At 34.4% G+C, this 22063-nt stretch overlaps 2 protein-coding genes across 12 annotated transcripts; one reads left to right on the plus strand and one right to left on the minus strand.

Moving 5' to 3' along the window:
- Positions 1–2870: 2870 nt before the first annotated feature.
- LOC123321348 (galactosylgalactosylxylosylprotein 3-beta-glucuronosyltransferase P) lies at positions 2871–12420 on the plus strand. 6 transcript variants are annotated; one of them, XM_044908847.1, is made up of 6 exons: positions 2871–3253; positions 7067–7285; positions 9233–9452; positions 9599–9759; positions 10069–10359; positions 11791–12420. In XM_044908847.1, exons 1-6 carry the CDS (start codon positions 3230–3232, stop codon positions 11896–11898), a joined length of 1023 nt encoding a protein of 340 aa, XP_044764782.1. In that variant the 5' UTR covers positions 2871–3229; the 3' UTR covers positions 11899–12420. The 6 variants fall into 6 exon arrangements, with proteins under 6 accessions (XP_044764782.1, XP_044764783.1, XP_044764786.1 ...); XM_044908848.1 differs by lacking the exon at positions 2871–3253 and adding an exon at positions 4340–4493; XM_044908851.1 differs by lacking the exon at positions 2871–3253 and adding an exon at positions 4653–4671.
- A 676-nt stretch (positions 12421–13096) lies between these two features.
- Positions 13097–20005, minus strand: LOC123321340 (regulator of G-protein signaling 7). Of its 6 annotated transcripts, none has more exons than XR_006538854.1 (10): positions 19600–20005; positions 19150–19330; positions 18148–18454; positions 17872–18095; positions 17578–17798; positions 17098–17524; positions 16948–17040; positions 16674–16872; positions 16530–16617; positions 13097–15910 (listed from the first exon to the last, which is right to left on the minus strand). XR_006538854.1 is itself a non-coding variant. In XM_044908836.1 (9 exons), the coding sequence occupies exons 2-8, from the start codon at positions 19294–19296 to the stop codon at positions 16576–16578; spliced, it is 1461 nt and encodes a 486-aa protein (XP_044764771.1). In that variant the 5' UTR covers positions 19297–19330; positions 19600–20005; the 3' UTR covers positions 13097–15910; positions 16530–16575. The 6 variants fall into 6 exon arrangements, 3 of the variants coding, with proteins under 3 accessions (XP_044764771.1, XP_044764769.1, XP_044764770.1); XR_006538853.1 differs by having other exon boundaries at positions 16670–16872; XM_044908836.1 differs by lacking the exon at positions 16674–16872.
- Between the last annotated feature and the right edge of the window lie 2058 nt (positions 20006–22063).

Here is a 22063-nt window from a genome sequence, read left to right on the forward strand (position 1 = left end):
CAATTCTCTGTTGAAGCATCAACTGTTTGGTTTTCTAGAATCTTCGGAACAAATTCTATGCACTCCATATCCTAGGATAGTAATAGAACACCCTGATTTTCAGGCAGAGTAGCAAATAGGTCATTTTAGGGGGGTCTAACCCCTTGCTCATTTTTGACCCAAAAAATCAAAATTTTCGAAATCGAGTTTTTGTGCTTGGGTGGAAGCCTAGGCAACGCTGATTATATAACCGTAAATCCCAATTGGATCAGACGAATATATCAGGAGATATCGCAGATTGAAATTTGCAATTTTTGAAAAATGCCATTTCCAAGATGAAAATCTAAACGAAGGGAGATAGGCTTTCGAAATTGCTCCCAATAAATTCAGCGTGTTCGAAAACCTATATTTTCATACCAATATTGCAAATATCTGGCTTTGTTCAGGAGAAAATAATTTTTGTTTGTTTTCGAGTTCACTCTGAAGGTCCCTTTTGCCTATGGGACTGTTTGGTCGCTGTTTCTGACTCGCAGGAGTGAGGAAGTAACTTCCTTGAGGTCATCATTAGAATTCTAGAACTGGAGGGCGAGCTGTAGACACGTAATGGAGAAAACAGCTATGTCTCAAAGTCGCAGTACAACGAAACCTTATATCTATGGCAATTTCAGATTCCTGCCATAGGAATATGGAAACCAATAACCCAAAACTGCTCAGACAAATGGTTCCAATCAATGAAACGCAAAAATACCAACGGCTCCGTCGAAACTAGCAATAAACCACAAATGCATCGGCAAATTTCCTCCTGTCACTTCACATGATAGAAATTACAAGAGATGTACTACTTGTGCAAGTAATTGCTGGGCGGGTAAACCATTTAAACTGATCCGAAAAACGGACGCCGCTGCGGTTCTTACGGCAAATGAAAGGAAGGAGCGGCATCTAGCAAAGGGCCAAAGGTACAACAAATACAGTAGCCTGGATGTAATCTGCTTAAGGATATTAGGCCGGCCTCCCTTGTCAGCGCCCATTCGAGGGGAATAAACGGCTGTAATCTCTCCTGTATTTACAAATCTGTTGAAGCCACATGCGGTGTAATATGTGTTCGGATCTGTAGCATTGCACTGATTATGCAATTTGAACGGAAAACACACATCAATGATTCGGCACAACGGAGAGAAATGCTTTTCGGGTCCATTCGTATCACAACAGATTATGAAATATGGTTGTATACCTGCCGGCCTCCTATCTGCCATTTCCTGTTGCCAGCTATCGAACAATCACTACCTAGTTTCAAGAATACCGAGCTGGAAAACACACAAGGATATCCTGATGACGAATTATGTACATACTCATACTATTCCAAATAAAGCACCTCGACTCAAAGGTTAATTATTCCTAAAATCTTCTAAGAATACTAATTTGAAAAATATATCCCTTTCATATTGAACTAGCTGTGCCCAACAACTTCACAGGACGATTTTTTTTAAAGAAGCTTACACATGACATCATTGTGAAGATTTTAAAATAATCATTTTTGGTTAAAATTATCAGTTCGATATCGATATCGATTGGCAAAAAACTCATTCAATATAAAATGTATGAGAAATTGAATTTTCTTCATAATTTTTTTCGTGAATTCATCCAATGAGGCTGAGAAGAGTCTTTTTTCGATCCTCGTCTTGAAAGACCGAAGAAATCTATTTTTCGAAAGCGAAAAGAACCATTTTTGAGTCCCAGGAAGAATAATTTTCCTGTCCCCACAGAAAATATTTTTCAACCTCCGGAAAAGTATTTTTCAATGCCCTGACAAAGAATTTTTCGACTCGCAGAAAAATGTTTTTCGACCCAGAGAAAAACAAAGCATCACAAATAATCGTATATTATCCAGAGAAAAAATCCTCATTCACTCAATCGAATACTCAAGCAGCATAAGTGTCCCTGACACAAGTTTGGAAACATTCAGTCGAACAACTCCAAAATCTATAAATCCAGCCAATGTGTTAGGTAGCGCCATCTCTGTGGGATTTTCAGCAATCGTAATGATCAGAATACGAAACGCAGAACTCGTTCTACGAAAAATGTTGGTATGTTGGCGTAGCCTAGCGTCGAGAATATGAAATATTGTCAATTATTCCACCTAATTTGGAAGGAAATTCTAAGATTTCGATATTTCCCAATGCTCATTGCTTCATTTAATTTCAATAATTAGGAGTGAAGGAGGAGGAGGAGATAAGATTAATTTTGCCTAGCCTAGAATATACAAATGATTTTTCGGTATTCTGTCGAGTCTATAAGGAATTGAAAATTGTATAAGAACATTTTTTGAATAATCTTCGAACAATGACGAACACTTTTTGAGCCTGACCAAATTAAATCACGCATTTTCCTCTCAAGGATCAAGATTATCCAAATATTTACTCGTTTTCAAAACAATTGTTCTTTATGACATGTGTTATTTTCATGTTATTCAATAAATAACATCTTGTTTGAACAAAACTGAAGACACTTTCATTACAATTGAATTTTCGCCTGTCTAAATTTTTTCCTGTTATATTTGTCGGATTTGAATCGATGTTTCAATTTTGTGCTGAAATTACGCTCTAAAACCTCATAAAAACGAAAGGGGTATAGGCTACTTCAAATGCCTTGTATAAAAACAATATTGTTCTCAAATTAAAAGCTGAACTACATGGTTTATTGAACCACAACACCTATTTCGCTATAACGGTAGCATCTTCAGGTGGGTAAAGATGCTAATGTAATAAGGAATGTATGAGTGAAAATCATGTAATCCAGTATTTAGTTTAGAAGAAGGTTTGCCATCCCTATTTGAAAACAGGGACAGGAAGCTTCATATGCTGCAACTTTTTCCTTGCCAATGTGACACTGAATGTATGAGGAAAACTTCCAGGATCATCGTGTAAGGGCAGAAATCTGCAGCGCTATCGATTTTCCCAAGAACTACCGCCCTCTACGGAGGAAAAACTGTTTTTCACCCTTCCGTCCTTGATGCAAAAATGGGGTAGTGTGTTGAGCCTTCGCTTAGTGATAACTTGCTCCTAGTGGGAAGCCTGGCCGTTATTTGATGTGAAAAAAATCCGGAATGAAAGCCAATTAAACGGCTTCGGTGATAACAAGAACATATCGATGATGGAAACTTGAGTAGAAGACTGTCGGGGAAGAAGCATATCAAAATTTTTATTCCAATAATGTTAAATACCCATAGAAATCGTAGGTGTCAGAATGAAACATGTGTAAATTTCTTACATATCAGGTATGTTGTCTTTTATTCGGAATTTCTCATGGGTAAGATGGAGAAACGAAATGAATGAACAACTTCCGGGTCGTTTTAATGATTTGATAGCGGACGTACCACAAGGAATCGATATGGTTTCTGCGGCATGCAGCCGATTTCAAACGGGATTAAGCATTGCAGTCTAGCGAATCAATTGTTTTAGTATTATCCGGATCATCCAAACATACATGGGTATTATTTCACAACATAGACATTTTTAGAATCTTTCATCTTTATCAATCAGTCTATTATAACCACAGGACACTTATACAACATAACACTGATAAATAATAAATAACTATTGTACATGGCTTGAACTAACAATTTGAATTTTTTTTCTTGAAATGTATTTTCTTCCCCAACGCCTAAAACTGACACAAGGGATTAAAACTTTTTTTTCAGGAATAAAAATTAAAAGAATCAATATAAAATAAATAAAAAAAAATCTTGTGTTTCAGATAAGATTTTTTTCTCGAAATTCATTATGACTTTTCCTATTGAGGAATGAAAATATTCTTTTTCTATTTATATTCCATGTTTCAGATGTAGGGAGAGAAAACCCATAATAAGTTTTAAAAAATGCACATTTATCATCACAAGATATCTGTCAACCACTATGAAATTTAAAATGAAAAAGTGTTGAAACATCATTTTAGTTTCAATGTACCTAATTTCATAGTATATTATTAAGTCAGTATTTAACTATTGTATCAATTTTTATAAATCATGCAGTTGTGCCTCACATGGTGATTTGATGCAGATTCCAAATTGATAAAAATATTGAGAACCCCAATCAAACCGTCCTGTTATATACAGGTGTGTTATTATATCATGTGACTGTAATTTGGGCTCAAGAAAATAAAGGTATTTTCCAAATGATCATCAACCATATTTTCTCAATGTCATCACAGACTAAGAACGGTTATAAAGATATGATACAATAACATTATTTCATTGTTACATCACTGTGTAACAAACAATTACGTTTTTGTTTGAATGATGATAAGATTTCTTATGCTGACCTAAACCGTCAAGGATCCAACAAGATGAATGCATCAAATTCTAGGTAGTGTTAATCTTTAAATTTTGAATTTCCTTGAAATTTATCATGCAAGAGCAATAATGATTGCACTCCTTCAAACTAGGAATTATCATAACTTTGCAAATAATTAATAATTGTGGGTTGAGTGGATTTTCGAAATGAGGGAAAACAAACCAGGTATATCATTATCCTTATTGATAATAATAATAATAATAAAAATAGTCTGAGCACATTCTATATTGGAGTATTTGCGAAAATACAGTTTCGATATCGAATGGAATTGATAGTTCGAATTCACCTGTTGTAAGATAATCCAAGAAAAACGTGATGGTAATAAGACTCGCTATCGGTCACGGTAAATACTTCTATTCTAAAATTTCTGATATAACCTCTTTTGAGTGGGTGTTTCTGCAGTATTTATATTTTTGAGATATAAAAAAGGAAATGCTTGCGCTTATCATTTATTGTATCGCTCCAGTGTTTGTTCTAACATTGTTTCAGTTCAGTTAGAATATTTCGACAAGAGTGTTGAGTATGAATAGATTGTTGTGAAGTGAAGGAATGATGTTAGTTAGATGGATTACCAGAAATTATTTCCCGTACAATCGTTTGATGAAATTTCGAGACTTATCGTGAGTAATGTGATCATCGACTATAAATTAATAGCCTTTTCAATAAATTTCGGAAAATCATAAAAATCAGTTACCCTCATGATGAAATAAGGCTTTCTTGGGTTTGCTTTCCTGGGTCGAAGGAAATCTCATAAAGTAAGCAAATATCTGAGAATTTTTTTAGAGATTCTTCATTGATGCCGTGAATAATTTTCGGACGCTTTAAGTCTCCTGAGTTCAATGCTCTCGCTTCTATTCCACTTTTTTTTATTTCAAAAATAAAAGAGAATTATTTCGATTTTTTCAATTCAATTCATACCGATACTTAAGTAGGTGCTGGAGAAAGTTTTGAGTTTTTCATTTTCAAGCGATAAAATTCATTTCGTAGTTTATTTTCTCGGACAAACTGATCTGCATTGAAATATACCTCGGCAAACTGAGTTTTCAGATTCATCACGTTTAACAAAAAAATATAAAATCTCTAATTAGAGGTATTATATATAAAATTTATTATTTATTTCGAAACACCAGTCCAAGAAAATGAATACGAATAAGAAATTCATTCAAATCTTCAAAGTTTACGTTGTGAGATTCGTATATATATGAAAAATATAGATAAATTTGTATATTAGCTGGTGATATGCATAAATTAAAAATATGGACCCATCATTTGGTGTGATATCGAAATTGAATATGTATAAATCAAGACATTTTGAAGAAACATGTAAATTTCGAAAGATAAATTTAAAAAATCGTTATGGATATTTCTTGGAAAACTCTGTTGGTAGCTAGATGAAATTGGATACGAAAATCGGGAAGTATTCGGCTATCCTAGCTCTGATTCGCTCATTTTGATGGGATGAAAAAAAATTTTTGGAGTACGATAACAAAAATGTTTTCTCCATATGCTGTTTTATCAGATTAATCAGTTCTTTGCCAATATGTTTATATAAGAGATAACCCCAATCAGTTTATTACTCTAACATATAAATGCTCATAAGCCGTGCCACTCCTCATTTTTGACCCACAAATTGAAAATTTTAGAATTTCAGTTGATATTTTAAAAAGGTAAGCAACATTGATTATAAAGAGAAGGTTTCAATAGGATCGTACGAAAGGATGTCAAGCTTCGAAATTTGGATTTCGGAAAATTGTATATAGGGGATTAAAATCTGCACTTATTTTACTCGCAATATATCCAAAGTGTTCGAAATCCTATGTTTTCACATTCTCAGACACTTTTTTCGAGAAACTCTAATTTTTCAATTTCACCGTCCTGTCCTATGGCAATGCACTACAAAGTAGAGAGAGAAGCAAATTCGATTTCATACTCCAAGATAGAGGCTCAAGAAAAGCTTATTATAAATCAGGAAGTTTCAATCAAATCGAACAAACACAACAGGAATTACCACATTCTGAATTTTGGGGATTTCAATCCGAGCGATTGAATATAACAGTAGATATATTCATTTTGAAATTTTGGAAGAATGCCATTCGAATGATGAAAACTTAAACGAGAAAAAAATGGATTTGGAATCTGCTCCCAATAGATCCAACTATATTTTCAAACCAAACTTCCCAATATTTTTTCCAAGAGCTAAGCAATGTTTATGACCTGGGGTGACCGTTTTGATTATGTCAGCCTTAAGACAGAAAAGATATTTAAAATGGTTGGAACATGAAAATTTCATCGTCATCATCTAAGTATGTTAACGAATAAATCCAAGCCAACATCTTTATAACAACATTCATTACGGAATGGTTATTTGATCACCAACAAATGATTCACTTATTCAAACAATAACGTCCACAGTAAATTAGCCGCAGCGAAAAGAAAAGATATTCGATAATTTCAACTTCACTTACGTGAACTGTACAGAGAATTCTCCCAACTATAAGGAGAACAATTTACCTCAATTCGTTCTTTGTAGACTTCCTATTTCAGATCAGGTGTAATGGGCGGAAATATTCGATTTTCGTGAATTTATATCAAAGGGATATTATTATAATCGTTGTTTGAGTTGAATAGAAACTGCAGAAAATTATTTTTGATGATGATCATGTTTTTAGAGCAGGTTTTCTGTATAAAATATCTTAACTATATTAATATCCCTCGATACTAGTTGAATTTTTTTTCAGGAAAAGATAGTTTGTAAGCGGAGGATGAGGTTACCTCTTACAATGTACCTCATAATATTTGTAAGTGCATCAGTAGTTTTTTACCAATATCATCTTTCAAAAGCATGGGTGATCTCGCATAATAATTCGCAGCAATTCAGGGATCTAAGTGCTAATCCCGTAGAAAAAGGGAATAATTATACATACTACGCTTCCAAAAATGTAGGACAAGCTGTTTCGGTAAGTGCCATTTATCGTTTTATAAATTATTTATAGGATGTTTGATAAAACGAAATTTGTATATTTCCATAATTAGTGCTTCCTGTACGAAACAATTAATTATATGAGCGATGTGGATAAATGAATTTTTTGAGATAATCCTTTGTTATCTCTGGATGCTCACCATTCATCTCAGGCCGAAGAACTTCTTTACGAAACAATATAAAAGGGACACTATGGCAACATACATATATTCATGCTAGTGCTTATTATCTCTTCTCTAACAATTACCCATATTGAAAAAGAACATTTTTGAGAGGATTTCTGCAGTGATATACGCAAATAAGAAAAAAATTGACTCACATTGACATTTAATCCTTGCTTTTTCGTTACTGGTTGGCTGATGCTGGGAATGACTTGCGGGAGATCCCTTAGCAGCCCAGCCCTATAAAAGGGACAAGACTGTGCTCTAAGACCCTCAAATCATTCCATTTCTCGGACTATCGCCTTCGAAATTTTCGGATAAGCATCGACTCAGAAGTCTTTCTGAAAGCAAGAACCCCGTCATGTTTTTTCTCATTTTAAAAACAACAAGATTCAAAATCCAACTTACTTTTGTAATGGAAATTCTCTAATAAGATCCTTTGCGGACTGTAGCATATTCAGAACGTAACCATCGTGAAACTCTAAGAAATTAAATAATTAAAAAAATTATCCTTCTTTCGATATTTAACTTACCATCGTTAAGAGCTGTAAAAAAAATGCAACAAATATGGGACAGTAGTCGCGATACCTGTGTAGTAGTGCGCATATGGGTCAACAAGTATTTGCGAAACAGATCCTCCACCATTTAAATGAAATTGACTCACATTGACGTTTAAATCTTGCTTTTTCGCTCTTGGTCCATCGATGGCTAAAGTTGGGAATGACCTCCAGGAGATCCCTTAGCAGCCCAGACCTAAAAAGGTCAAGACTGTGCTCTAAGACCCTTCAATCATTCCGTTCTTCGATCTTGACAATCCTGAGTTTTCCCTGTAATTCAAATAAATCGAATAAATCTCTATATTCATTCAGCACAAAGCCCCAAATTTTTTCACCAGGACCTGTATTTCTTTTTTTGGCTTCGAACTCATAAAATGACGTGTTGGTTTTTGAAACTGAGCTGGCTCAACGAAATATATCCTGGGATTAAGTTTATCTGTAGGATTTGCTTAACGAGGCATCTGAGGCACACCCTAACATTATGAGTGAAGAATCCTAGCTTTGAGGAATACATGTTCGAAGCTCTCTCTCAGGTCAAAAAATTAAGCTATTTTAGTTTGAAGGACCTTTGCGCAATAATTTTAAGATTTTTTATTTGAATCATAGACGAGTACTCAAATGCTATTTGCGCCAATTCATCGTCTGGAAGGAAGCGTAGAAGCTTTCGAGTTCACTTCACTGCCTTTATCTTTTTTCTCTTCGTTTTTTGAAGTTCTTCTGTCCCAATAAGTGAACTGTGAATTTCAGTTCAAGTAGTTTTCTTCGTGCCCAATCTCTTATCGGAATTAATGAACCAACCCCATTGGATTTCGAGCAACTGGGGGTAGGCCCTGCATATATTATATCATAAGCGTATTCCTGAAGAAATCGATTCGGCTGGGACACTATTTAGTGGCACTGATCCAGCAGCACATGGAAAATGAAGCGATAGCTTGATAAGCCTGCTCCCATGGGTTACTGAAACACGCTGACTAAATAACGGGGTCAATTCGTCTGTATTATGAGCTATCGTGATATAGATGCATCGGGCATTCAATATTTTACCCCTTTCTTATTAAATCGATTGATTTTTATTTCTTTGATATAAAGAATAAACCAAAACGAAGCAAATATTACACAAGGTTCGTCATTTTCTGCGAACTCTTCTGTTTTTTAATGTCTGTATTGTTTTTCTCAATATTTAAATTTGTTTTTATCTGTTTTCAGTGCAACGATTTTTCAGTAAGCAATCCGGAAATACCTCCTTTATATATAATAACTCCTACGTATAGGAGACCTGAACAACTTGCAGAATTGACACGACTAGCTCATACTATAATGCTCACTCCAAACGTACACTGGTTAGTTATAGAAGACGCCGAACAAAAAACAGAATTAGTTACAGACCTTCTAGAAAGGACTGGCCTCAGTTACGACCATCTACTTGGTAAGAAAAAGCATATATGCAACTCTATTCCTCATTCAAAAACACTGCTCCAAGAAATAAATCAAAATGATAAAATCAACCAAGCTTTCACCTACTCAAAAAAATACCCAAGTGCAAAGAAAAACTAAATGCATCTTCTGTTACAGCTCCGATGCCAGAAATATACAAAAAGAAAAAGAAAGGTCCAAAACCAAGGGGCGTTTCGAATAGAAACAGAGGTCTGGCTTGGATTCGAGAAAATGCAAAAGATGGTGTTTTTTACTTTGCAGACGATGACAATACATACGACCTACAATTATTCCGAGAGGTAAGAAGTAAAAGGTGAAAAACTTGTACCATAAGCATGTTCGCCGATAGTTCTAAGCAATTATTGCTTCCTACTTGATGTGCAAAAAGAAAAGTGAGGGAATAATTCTAAGCCTAGCAGTCAAATTTCCCTCCATGAAGGAAAAGACTCATTTCATCAAGATCTTGAATAAAACCGTTCCTCATTTTTCGAATACCATCAAGGTGGAGGCGCCAAGTATGGTACCTACTACAATAGCATGCGAATATCGATGTGCTCAAACTCAAAGCTGTTCATCCACTACGAGATCTAATTTATTGATGTTTTTAGATTAGATATACGAAACAGGTTTCTATGTTTCCAGTTGGTCTAATTACAAAATTGGGAGTTAGTTCGCCAATTGTACGAAACGGCAAATTCACGGGTTTTTACGATGGTTGGATGGCCGGTAGAAAGTTCCCCGTTGATATGGCAGGATTTGCCGTTTCCGTGAAGTTTTTGTTAGAACGTCCTAAAGCCGAAATGCCTTTCAAGCCAGGTTATGAGGAGGATGGATTCTTGAAAAGCTTGAATCCGTTTGAACCATACGAAATTGAACTGATGGCTGATAATTGTACGAAGGTGAGTCACCCATACAATCAATGTATGCACTACGTTCAAGTGACATTGAAATAAGAAAACATTAACAACAAGAAGACACGTTGTCTTTTTACCCTTACGGGATCATCATTCACCCCCAGTAGAATCTGAATTCATCACTGAAGACAAGAGTGTTTTAACGGCTTTCATTCAATAAGGAAAGGTCTGCCATTTATAACGATCAATGAAACACAATAAAAGCTCTTAAGAGTCCCAAGACTTCATTTATAACACTATGCTTTTTTGATGAAGCAGGATCTTTCTCATCTCACATCTGAGGCACCTGATCTTACTTGATTTGAAACAGCTACTCCAGCTTCATTTTCACCTGAAAGGGCCTAAGTGTCTCCCTCCTGTCCGGAACTGCACCAAAGGTTACATGCAGTTTGTGGATAGAGAGGATCGTCATCATGTTTGTGGTTTCTGAAATCCAAATATACGGTAATTTGCTCATTAAACTTCAATCCATGTAGTCCATCGATCATAATGTCGCCATTCTTGACAAGCACTGACCGCAGTGGTAGTTTTACGAAAGTCGACTTCTCTCAAACCCTTTATTACATCTCTATCCAACTCGCCTAGTTTCAATCTGACCTAGGCAAAGTGACTATGGCATTCATCGGTCTTCCCAGATAAAACGTGGGTTTTGCCTACTCTGTTAAGTATACGAAAAATGATTGAAATATTCCCAGTATTACTACACGTTCTTATTTTAATCTCACTTAGTGTAGTCTCCTGTGAATCTTGATTCAATTATATAAGAATCAGTACAGAATTCAAGAATAAGCTTCAAAATCCAATATCCATGGATAAGAGCCTCTTCTCTGAAAAGCATATTTGAATCTGGCTTATATCTGAACTTTCAAAGGCTTCATCATCTCAAATAACGTAGTTCATAATCCGGCCCTGACTAGAATCAAGGATAGGATATCACAATCACACATTTGTCAAAGTGTAAATATGCTTTTTTATGATTCACACCTCATGCTCGAGCCAAACACTTGTATTTTGAGAATATGCGAAGAGATCTGCACTGCATTTTCAAGTTTCGAAGAATCGTCTACGACTCAACAGATGTCTCAGTATGTACGAAATGCAGATTTAAAATTGTTATCAGGAATTCAAAGTGTGTGTTCTAAGAAATTAAATAGCGTAATTTTCAATGAACTTCATTTCTGTGTCAACTTTGATGGATTTATCAGATCTACAGCTTTGTTCGGAAAGTGGTGAAGAGAATTTGAAAAAATTCGATACAGAAATGGAGTGCTATTCAATAACAATCCTTCTAACGATTGATTCTGAGAGTTGAAAATTGAGGAACTATTCTAAAAACCTTATATCTGAAACTATTCAAGCTGTAATTGTGTATACCCATGATTATTCCTATATCTAAAAACAATGTATTTGTTTCAGATTTTGGTATGGCACACGCAGGCTAAAAGGAACGAACCCTCACAGCCACTAGATTTTGCCAAATATAACAACACAAACCTAGTTTTGCTCAAACATATCCTTGTATAGCATATCTCAATTTATTCTTTATAGATTTTCCAAGGTGAAGCATTCAACAGGTGGTTTTTTTGGATATTTTGTAAAATGAAATTCCGAACTCTACAAATTCATAAGCCGATAACCTTCACCTTGTGCCATTTGAGTTTTAGATACCTAGGTACGATTTCTACTTTCCATTTATTGACTTCTCTAGTGATAGGAGAATAAGCGATTTCATAATGGAATAATAATACTTTTGGCGTTGACCGCCATATTGATTCAGCATTCTAAAACCCTATTGTACAAAAAAAAATTTGGGAGTTGTAGCTTCTCATTTTCGGTTGGAATTTAAAAAGTATATAGTTTTTAACTGGATAATTGTGATACTTTTTTATATAAAAAAAATTGTTTTCGCTTAAAAGTTTGTTTGAGGACAAACCTTTGGAGGACAGGGGCTGTGGAAGATTTTTTTACCTTACACCTTAGAATAAAGTAACGAAACACAATCATAACGTAGGGTCTTTACGAAAAATAAACAGTAATAAGAAACTATACGTGCTTTTTTTTAAACCCAGAATTCTGTCTTCCTGCAGTTAAACATCGATTGCAATCCTGATCTTCAAATGTATCAGCCATTAAAGATCTTCATCGGATCATAGATTACCGATATTAATCAAGGAAATAATCACTCATCCACCAGCATCGATTCTCTTCGATCAAGGTTTCTTTAATTACCCATAATTATCCTCGTCGATCATCGTATCTTTCATAGATTATCAACTGTCTTGACTGATCATAAATTCTCATCGATTACTGATGATAATGCATAACCGCTGCTGGCTGATATGATGAGAATGAAAGATGGATGCTGATCGATTATCCATGCTCATTATTACACTCTGTAAACTGTGGTCAGCATCTACTCTTCCTCAAGGAAAGTCTTTCTTTCAGCGTAGGTGGTTGGCTAGTTAGATTCAGATGGTAACACTTGTGGATATCATTATTTTCACACTTATAAAACCCTTCGGGTTTACTGATAGGTGAATTTGTGGGGATCACCATATTCCAAAAGTACTTCCTTGATGTGAGGGATATATATTGTTAGTTTTGGCACAGGAAAGAAGTTAATAGTTTAATAGGAACTAGGTTATGGAAAATGTGAATGAACAGGATGGAGAAATTGATATTTCAGGCTAGAAATGTTCATGTGGGAATCAAATAAAAAAACTTCCACATGTATTACTTTATTTTAATTAGGAGTTGGTATTGAATAACGTTCTAAAATAGACAAAATCTACTGGGAAATATCAATATCAATCAATTCCATAACATAATTACTAAGCGATGTCAGCATTATTCAACATGCTAATAATTTACTTCAACATTCGCAATTAAAAAGATGTTTAATATGTATAGGTGTACCATTTGTCGATTTTGGTTTCAACTAGTCGCAATTGCAGTGTACTAATGTTAACCATCTTCAATGTCCGAATATGTACAAATTCAGAAACCTAAAGTCATTAAATTTTGAAAAGAAAATCTATCATTAACACTTGAAAGCACATAAAGTATTAACTTATGGATTATTGTTGTCTCATCAGTCACATTGTTTTACACAAGCTATATTAAAGCTTTTACATGAAGTAATGAAATGAAAAATAATATTTTGAACATTCGAGTATGATAAATCCTCATGTGGTATACGTAAAGCATCCAACTTACAGTTGATTGCTGCGCGATATTTCAAACTGATGTGCTGGTTTATGCTATTATGAGAAATATTTGTTAGCTGTATAAACAGTTCCAATTCCTTTTTATAGCAGAGTTTTACACCTTCATCACCTACTTATACTTAAAGCATAGATCAATTCTATTACATCATCATCTCCAACCATTTTTTTTTTATTTATCAAATCTTTTTCTCTTCTCAGTCAGTTATCTCGTCTTCATCAACTGATATGTTTCATTATTAATTGAACAGACCAAGTTTTTGACAAAATTGCCAAAGAAAGATATGTTTCCTGTTGTTCCAAAAAAATGTCATGGTCCATACAGCAACTTATCAAAATTTGGTACGCAAATCAAAAATCAATTTATAAATTTATAGTTTCACGTATTTGATTAGCGTACTACACATATTAACTGAAAATACTATCACATACAAATATGTAGTATAATAATCAAACAAATAAACGCGAAGAATCTATTAAGGCTGGGAATTTCATTTCACATTAGAGTATTTGAATTATTGCTCCTAATTTCAAATATCAACAAATTTAATAATAATTGGAAATGGTATAGTAAGAATTCTCACTAACTTTTATCCCATTTTATAAAAGCCTATTTTGCGTTTAACCTAACTATTCATATGAGACCCGCATTTTAAAAAAGCATTGAAACATATAAGAGCAAATATTGTAGTGAAAAACCTATGAAAACTATATTCCAAAATAAATATTAATACTGTATACCTAGATAAAAAAACAAGGAACTTTGATTCTATAAAAGAGGAAATTTACAATGAATAATAAATAGGATAAAGGCGAATTTTTCACTGTATTATGCGTTTTTTTGATTCACTTTAATATGATGAAAGAATTTTAGTTAGTTTAACTTTATTCTTTCACTGTGATTTCTTAAATGATGTCTCATCATAAATTGTGAGCTTTTTTGTGTGATATAATATTCAATATTTTTCACGATACATAACACATATGTTTCATACTATTTGATAACTATACGATATACAGGAATTTAACAATGATCCATTTCGTACCAATACGCTACATTTCTATAAAACGAATAATAAAGAATTTATAAATGTATCCTAAGTGAAAGACTTGAGTTGTTTAATTTAATATATCGGTACTTTAACATTATCAAAGTATCAGAACATAAAAAGTGGCAATTTCCTCATCAATATAATTTTTTTACGGTAAATTATGTCACTTCCACATAATATTTCTGAATTAGCCGATTACGGAATCAGAGTTCACCCTAAGAAAATAGGCTCAATTTAAAAAATTGATGAAAAAATTGCATTATATTCTGATACTGACGCCTTAACAGTTCAAATATACTATGGCAGTATTCAATTCCAAAATTAATGAATTACGATATATTTTCATGATGGATCAGCAGTTACGAAAATTCACTGAAACTGTTTAAAAACCTTGATGTTTGTACCCTCTCAATAACAAATGACTAATCAAGAAAATATATCATAATCAGGTGAAGAAGTAAAAAAATTATCGAATAAGGCAATCTAAAACAACTGGGGATAATTTGTACTTCTACAATGAAGCCAACATTATTCTGGAAGATAATTATCCCCTCAATTTTATTTGGCGAATAAAATTATTTTAAAGCTTTCAAACAATATCACTTCAGTCCAAAAATATACACTATGATCATAGCCTCCTCATTTTTCATGACTCACTGGTGAATAAATTAAATAATTCATAAGAGGCAAAAATGGATGAATGCCTCTTAAAAAAAAAACTGGTGATATTAATATTTTTTACCGCATTTTCCCATCATAATAAAAGCATAAAATAAACATACTACTCCAGCATAAAGTATAAAAATCACTTTTAGAAATGATTTGATGATGTAAGATTCCAATCTCAATAAATATAGTGACTAATAAATACTTGAATTTGTAGATAATATAATTAAAATACATAGTTGTATATTTATGTGAATATGACTTCACGAATTTGTGCTAATATCACATAATCTTTAATCCCCTCGTTTTAACATAAAATTTCTTGCATTTGAAATTTTAAATCGGCTAGTTTATGAACACATCATTACGTATTTCACGAGGGAAAAAAAAGCCACTATAGATGTTGAAAATTGAAAAAACAGAAAAGATTAAAATAGTGACACATTTCCATATTGTATTGTCGAATTTCAAACTTACCTTCAAACAGATAAGTTACAACAAAGAGTTACATTCTATTTCTGGTCAGTCCAACTAGGTGATGTTATCTTTTCGTGCTGTGAAAGACACTATTGAACGAATTCCTTTCACAGATGTCTGAAAAAAAGGCGGTGATCTAATTTCTTCCAACATCAACATTATCAAATAAGGCTCAAGAAATATGATTCCCTAATAGAACATGAAAAAGAAAAGATTCACTCTACTGCTAAAATGTAGCAAAAAATTACGACTATCTTTTAATCGACAATATCCTAGTAAACTAGAATCTTCCATTCTTTCTACGCTATTATGATCCCCAGTAGTTCTCCTAGTTGGGTTAGGCTAGGTTAGATTAGAGAAGCCTGCGTGATTGTTTCAATGAGGAAAATCAATTATGGCTCCCCATAAGTTCAAACTCACATCCTCTTTCTAAACTCCACTGATCTACAGTAATCCCCATATTTAGGTTAAACCGCATGATAGTTTCAATAAAAAAAAAGTATTATGGCCCATCATAGGTTTATACTTAATTGATCCACAGTACTCCCTAGTATTAGGTTATGTAGTTAGTGTTAACGGATTAGCTCTCAAGAATATTACGATGCAACATTTAGAATAACGGCGTTTTATACAGCGCAATAGATATCCCAAGAAGGCTAGATGGAAGGAAAAGTTAGAAGAAGAGCTTGGTTAGTCGATTGCGTTGGAGAATCTTCAAGCTAGAATTCCAACTTACTCTTAAGGCATATCCCATGTTGAGCTAAAAAGTAATCCTCACATTGTCACTGAGGAAGCCACAAGCATTGCAGAACCCATTTGTCCGCCTAAAAACAGGTATTTTTCAACCCTCAACTAATTTGGATGGATGCACCATACAAACATGCTGGGACCGACATTCTGTGGACCAATTAGCATCCAAAATTCCAAAAGAATCGTTCAGAGTTATTGAACACACCCAAGACTTCACAAGAATCGAGGAACAATTCATAGGTATATGAAGGTTCTGATGGAGAACACCGAATTCATGCCACATTGAAATCGATCGGTAAAATAGGATGAAAAGATGAAACTAGGTTATGCTTCAGAAATTATTCAAAAAGATAAATAAATCAATTAAAATTTCAAGAGCTCTTATTTCACTTTGAATAACTCACTTTTTTCTTGGAGCCATTCAAGAAGTCCTTGTACATCTCTGAACGAAGGTATCTAGAGTAACTGTCACTTTTCATCAAATGATAAACATGGGCCTGAAACAAATTCAAAGCTTACAATCAAGCTAAACATAATGTCTTGACAGTTCTTACAGCAGAACAGTCGAAGCTCCAGCGGTCCAAGCTTTCCATATTCTTTTTTGTCACCTCATACGATTGGCAGTCCACATTGATGGGACAACTTGCATCAGGTGCCAAAAACTCGGCCCATATTTCTGTTACTTTATTTTGAACTTCACTTTGTGGCAATGACTTCAATTCCTGGACAGCCTCCCAAAATTTCAAATTTTCACTGCTGAATTCCTTATCGAGAAATTTTATAAAATGTTCACGGCCTATAGGGTCTTGCAAGAGCTCTTTCAAACTGAAAGCCCAACGTTTCACCCGCCGAGCTGATATGTCTTTGGCCACCTTTTCCTGCTCCCAGAGCTCTGGATTATCACTTATCCATGGGTTTTGATACTCGGGGGCAACAAAAAAGCAGTCATACTCCAGGTATTGTTCGTAATAAGCTATCAACCTTGAAAGATAACCGATTTCGAAATGTGCATTACAGAAAGTCAAATAACTTACGATTCAGCTGCTTTAGAGACCTTAATATTTCGCCTGTCCAATCTGGTCCTGAGTAGTTCAACTTGTTTCTTAAGAATATCTACAGATGCCAAGTTTTCAACGCCTGAAGTAGATGGTGACATTTTACGAGAATCTACTGTCATGTTTTTAATTCCATGAATTGGTTTGTTCATTTGGCACGCTTTTTTTATATCGATTTCAGTTGTGTTCACACAGCCGGGCTAAAAGTACATCGAAAACATTGAAAATTCCTGCGATTCCAAATTCAGATCAAAATAATGATAATAAACCTACCATAGGCCTATGAACATCCCAAAAAGCTCTCTCCTGGCTGTCCAAAACTTTCCTTTCCAGTTTATCCCTTTTTTTATCGACTTTACTCTGCGCTTCAGCTTGCATAAATATGAATTCCCACTTTCTTGAAAACATTTTCTGTAATCTAGCTAAATTTTCAGCCTCATAGTCCGCTAATTCTAAACGAGTCTTATTTTGCATAGTTCTCTTACAAAGATACACAGCTGTAAAATTGAATCAATTATTTGCATGCAAAATAAAGAAGGGAAAAATTACCATAGTCTGTATTTTCCGGTTCCCAACAATTTGAAGGCCAAAAATATGGCGTTTGAAATCTATAGAATGTGTTGTCGTTCTTAACCGTCAACATATGATCATCAATAGGAAAGAAATAACCATGCGCTGCCATAAGATGTGCTAGATGCAAGGCCTCTTGTTGATCTTCAACATCTAAATTTTTCATCATCCACATAATGAGATCGGAACCTGTAAATACTGATGGAATCTTCGACATGAAACTTTTGACAGTTTTTACGGGAACACCAGTATTTTCATCCTGCATTTTTTCCACGATTTTTTCCATCTGAAAAATTGAGAGTACTGTGAACATCTCATCAGTATATCCCCTTCAAAGAAAATAACAGCTCCATCCTGTGACGAAAACATTGTGTTGCCACAATGAATAGCAAAAAACTGAAGATTTTTTTTCAATCACGATAAAGCACTATATAAGTTTAACGATTGAACTTCATTCTAAATAAGACAAGATATACAAGAAACTTTGAGTTCGAATCATTCTTTTCACTCCTACTGAATGACATGCTACTTACTCCTACCTTTTTGAGGATAGCAATTCTAGCATTTTGAAAAATACCCCGTTGTGAAAAAAAATCATTCTTCTCACTACAATAATCAAATTCACCTCCCCATGATTTACGTCTATTCTTTCTTCTTGTTAAAGTGCTTAATTTCCACATTTCAACGAGAAACTAAATCATCGACACATTGCTTCTATCAGTAATGTTCAATTCTTTCAAATCAAACTTGGTAATAGAAGGGTCTTATCTCTACACATAGCTGAGTCAGGTAAGACTGAATTATCACATCATTAAGTCAACGTAACAATGGTAAGTAGGTTCCTGATTTGTCACAGTAACACACAATTTATTAATATATGTTGCAGTAGGTAGATGGTAGGTATTAATCATTCATTTCTATGGTCAATACTCATAACAATTATACATTAGAAAAATCCTAATTCAAAACTTGAATACATACTTTTCGGTATAGGAGTAAGTTAGGAGAATCATCTGTAGTTGACGGATGATGAACTGCTTCATCATCAACACTTGTTCCCATACATGATCCATTATTTGATTCAGGTTTGCGCTTGGCAGCGGCTTTCTCAGAATTCATAGTGACCATATCACTGGTCTTAAAGGGAATCCATCCTCACTTGCTACATTTGAAACAAATTGTAATAATCAACAAGTAGAATGGGCATTAAAATTAGAATTCAAATAGTTTCTTTCAGAATCTCTAGCATAGTTATTGGAGATAATCGCAATTATCGAACAAATGAAAAAATCCACAGAAAGCAAATGAGTAAAATCTGGTCTGCAGTGAGATGTATGTAAACATTGATATTTACTTTCACAAAGTGCACAAAAAATCGAGATAGCAACATTAATCATATGCCAAAATGAATGAAAAATAACACCAACTCACATTATTACAAGGATACAACCATTTAAGACCGAAAGACAGTTCCTGCATTTTTAATTGATAGGGAATGAATGGGAATTATGGTACATTGTCACAGAGTACATCTTCTCAACAAAACGCCGTTAAATAGACCACAACACGGATACTTTATCGATATCACCCAGGTAGATGAGTTAATTACTGTTATAAACAATCATTTCATTATCATCTCTTAACGAGCACCGTCCATCACAGGTCGGAGTTCACGAACGTCTTTTATTTATCTATTGGATTTAATTACTTTCATTGGTTGAACGAAATCAATGGCCTACTTGCCACCCAAGGAGCAGAAGAAACAACGCTGGGCATAGAAATCCAGCACATGAATTCATTTTTCTCGTCAATAATAATATCAACGAAAAGGAAAAAGGACATGCAACAATAATAATAGGCTAGGACTAGATCCGAAACGGAGAACCCCATCATGTATGCAAGCTCTGCGCATATTTCCCAATTTCCCTCGGTAGATGAATCGAGGCGAGATACACAGATGTCGCTAGGTACACCGATCAAACGGAAAATCGAAGATATCCGTTCACTGAATTGAAAATAATCGATGAAAATCGTAATTTCTGAAGTTTCTCATTTGTGAAATTTCATTGTATTGAATTTTTTTGTTGTGCAATATCTGCTGGCTTTGCTGCATTGACCGTTGAATTGATTCGCGTATTGGTGAGATTTTTAATCCTTTTTGGTTTTTCCGATGAATGATCAAGTTTTCACAACTTAAAGTTGAACTCTTCAGCTGGATTCAATTTTGAGGGTTCTCATTATCAATCCGAAACAATATTTCATGATAATACCAGAAGTTTATGTTATTAAATAATACCTTAACTTAATACCATCATCAAGTTCAGTACTGAACCATGGTAGTGGTTGAATATCTACTCAATGATAATTCTGAATGTGACTGAAAAATTTTAAAATGATATAATGCTTTAATATTGATTGAAGGGTATTAGGATGGAGTCCTTCTTTTTGAACTTTGAAAATTCAATTCAATTCAATTTTGATAACGTAAACGTTTTCTACTTTTTTTAACACTGTCGGTTTTTGCCTACTTTTGTAAGCGAGAGGGGAGTATTAATTACAATGACAGTTATTTTCGAGAATTTCTACTGAAGTCACAATGGACACGGATTTTTCGTCAAATTTATTCTGCCAAAACAGCGGTGGACACATAAAATATGTTTTCAATCCAAAAAAAAATTAATAAATAAAATTTTTAACTATTAGATCTACATGAGATTATCTGTTATGTAATCTGATGATACGGTATAATGGTGACAAAGACTGAAAGTAAATGTAATTTGGAGAATTTACATTCTAAACATACACTGTGGGTGGTCCAACTTCGTGGAAGTTCGAGGGGCCTGCCACAGTCGATTATCCAGCAGGGGTGTGCAAAGCATCGGTTTCAAATTCGAAATTTCACACTTATAATCTAGTCCCATAAGATATCTAGAGTTTATTATCCCTTTTATTTCTGCTATATACCGTTTTTGAAACTTTTTTTTGATAGGTACCTATCGATTATAAGGCATTTGGGAAGAGCTTCAGTTTAGTAGTTTTAATAATTCAGTTGAAATGTTCTTTGTGTTGTGATTTCACTGATTTTATTGAAGTCACATTCAAATGGGAAATAAATCGGTAAAAGTTGGATTGTTTTAATAATTTTTGATATAACTACGTCCTTTTTAAGGTATATGGTTTCGCTAGTGCGTCAGATTCATGCAGTGACTGCAGAATGTGAGTGCTCATACGCAAAACTACCAAGAAGCAGTCACATTCTAAAGCATTGCACTGCACTTGCTGGTTTCGCTTGTGCGCCAGTGAGTGCAGAATGTGACTACTCATACGCAAAACTACCGAGAGGCGGTCACATTCTGTAGTACTGCACTACACTGCTGCAGTGCACTGCTTTAGAATGTGACTGTTTATTGGTAGTTATGCGTATGAGTGGTCACATTCTGCAGTCACCGCATGCATCCGACGCACTAGCGAAACCATTCCTTTAGACGTGGATAATTACGATTGCTCTGATAAGTGGCAGTGCATGATGGTACCGTGCATCTCAGTTGCACTTCAGGAAACATAATTCTGTGAGGAGCAGTTCTATCAGAAACTAGCAGGTTCAGATTCTGTTGGAGGAGGATAAAATTCTGGATCACATCAGAAAATGTCGAACTTGCTGACCGAAGCAAAAAATGCTTTGGACAAAAGAAACTTGTAGCAGTGAATGATCTCCTTGAGCCCATCCCATATACTAGAGTTAAGTAGCACCCTGGAACTAGACAGTGAGCAAACTAGAGGTCCTAGTGCAGTGCAACTCCTTTGAAGAATCCAACTCTCTATGACAAATTGATATAATTTGCATGGAGGGAACCAATTACTTGAGGGTTAGATCAATCGGAACTCCCAGTACTGG

The sequence above is a fragment of the Coccinella septempunctata genome, chromosome X (genome assembly GCF_907165205.1).
Source record: "Coccinella septempunctata chromosome X, icCocSept1.1, whole genome shotgun sequence".
Lineage (NCBI taxonomy): Eukaryota > Metazoa > Arthropoda > Insecta > Coleoptera > Coccinellidae > Coccinella > Coccinella septempunctata.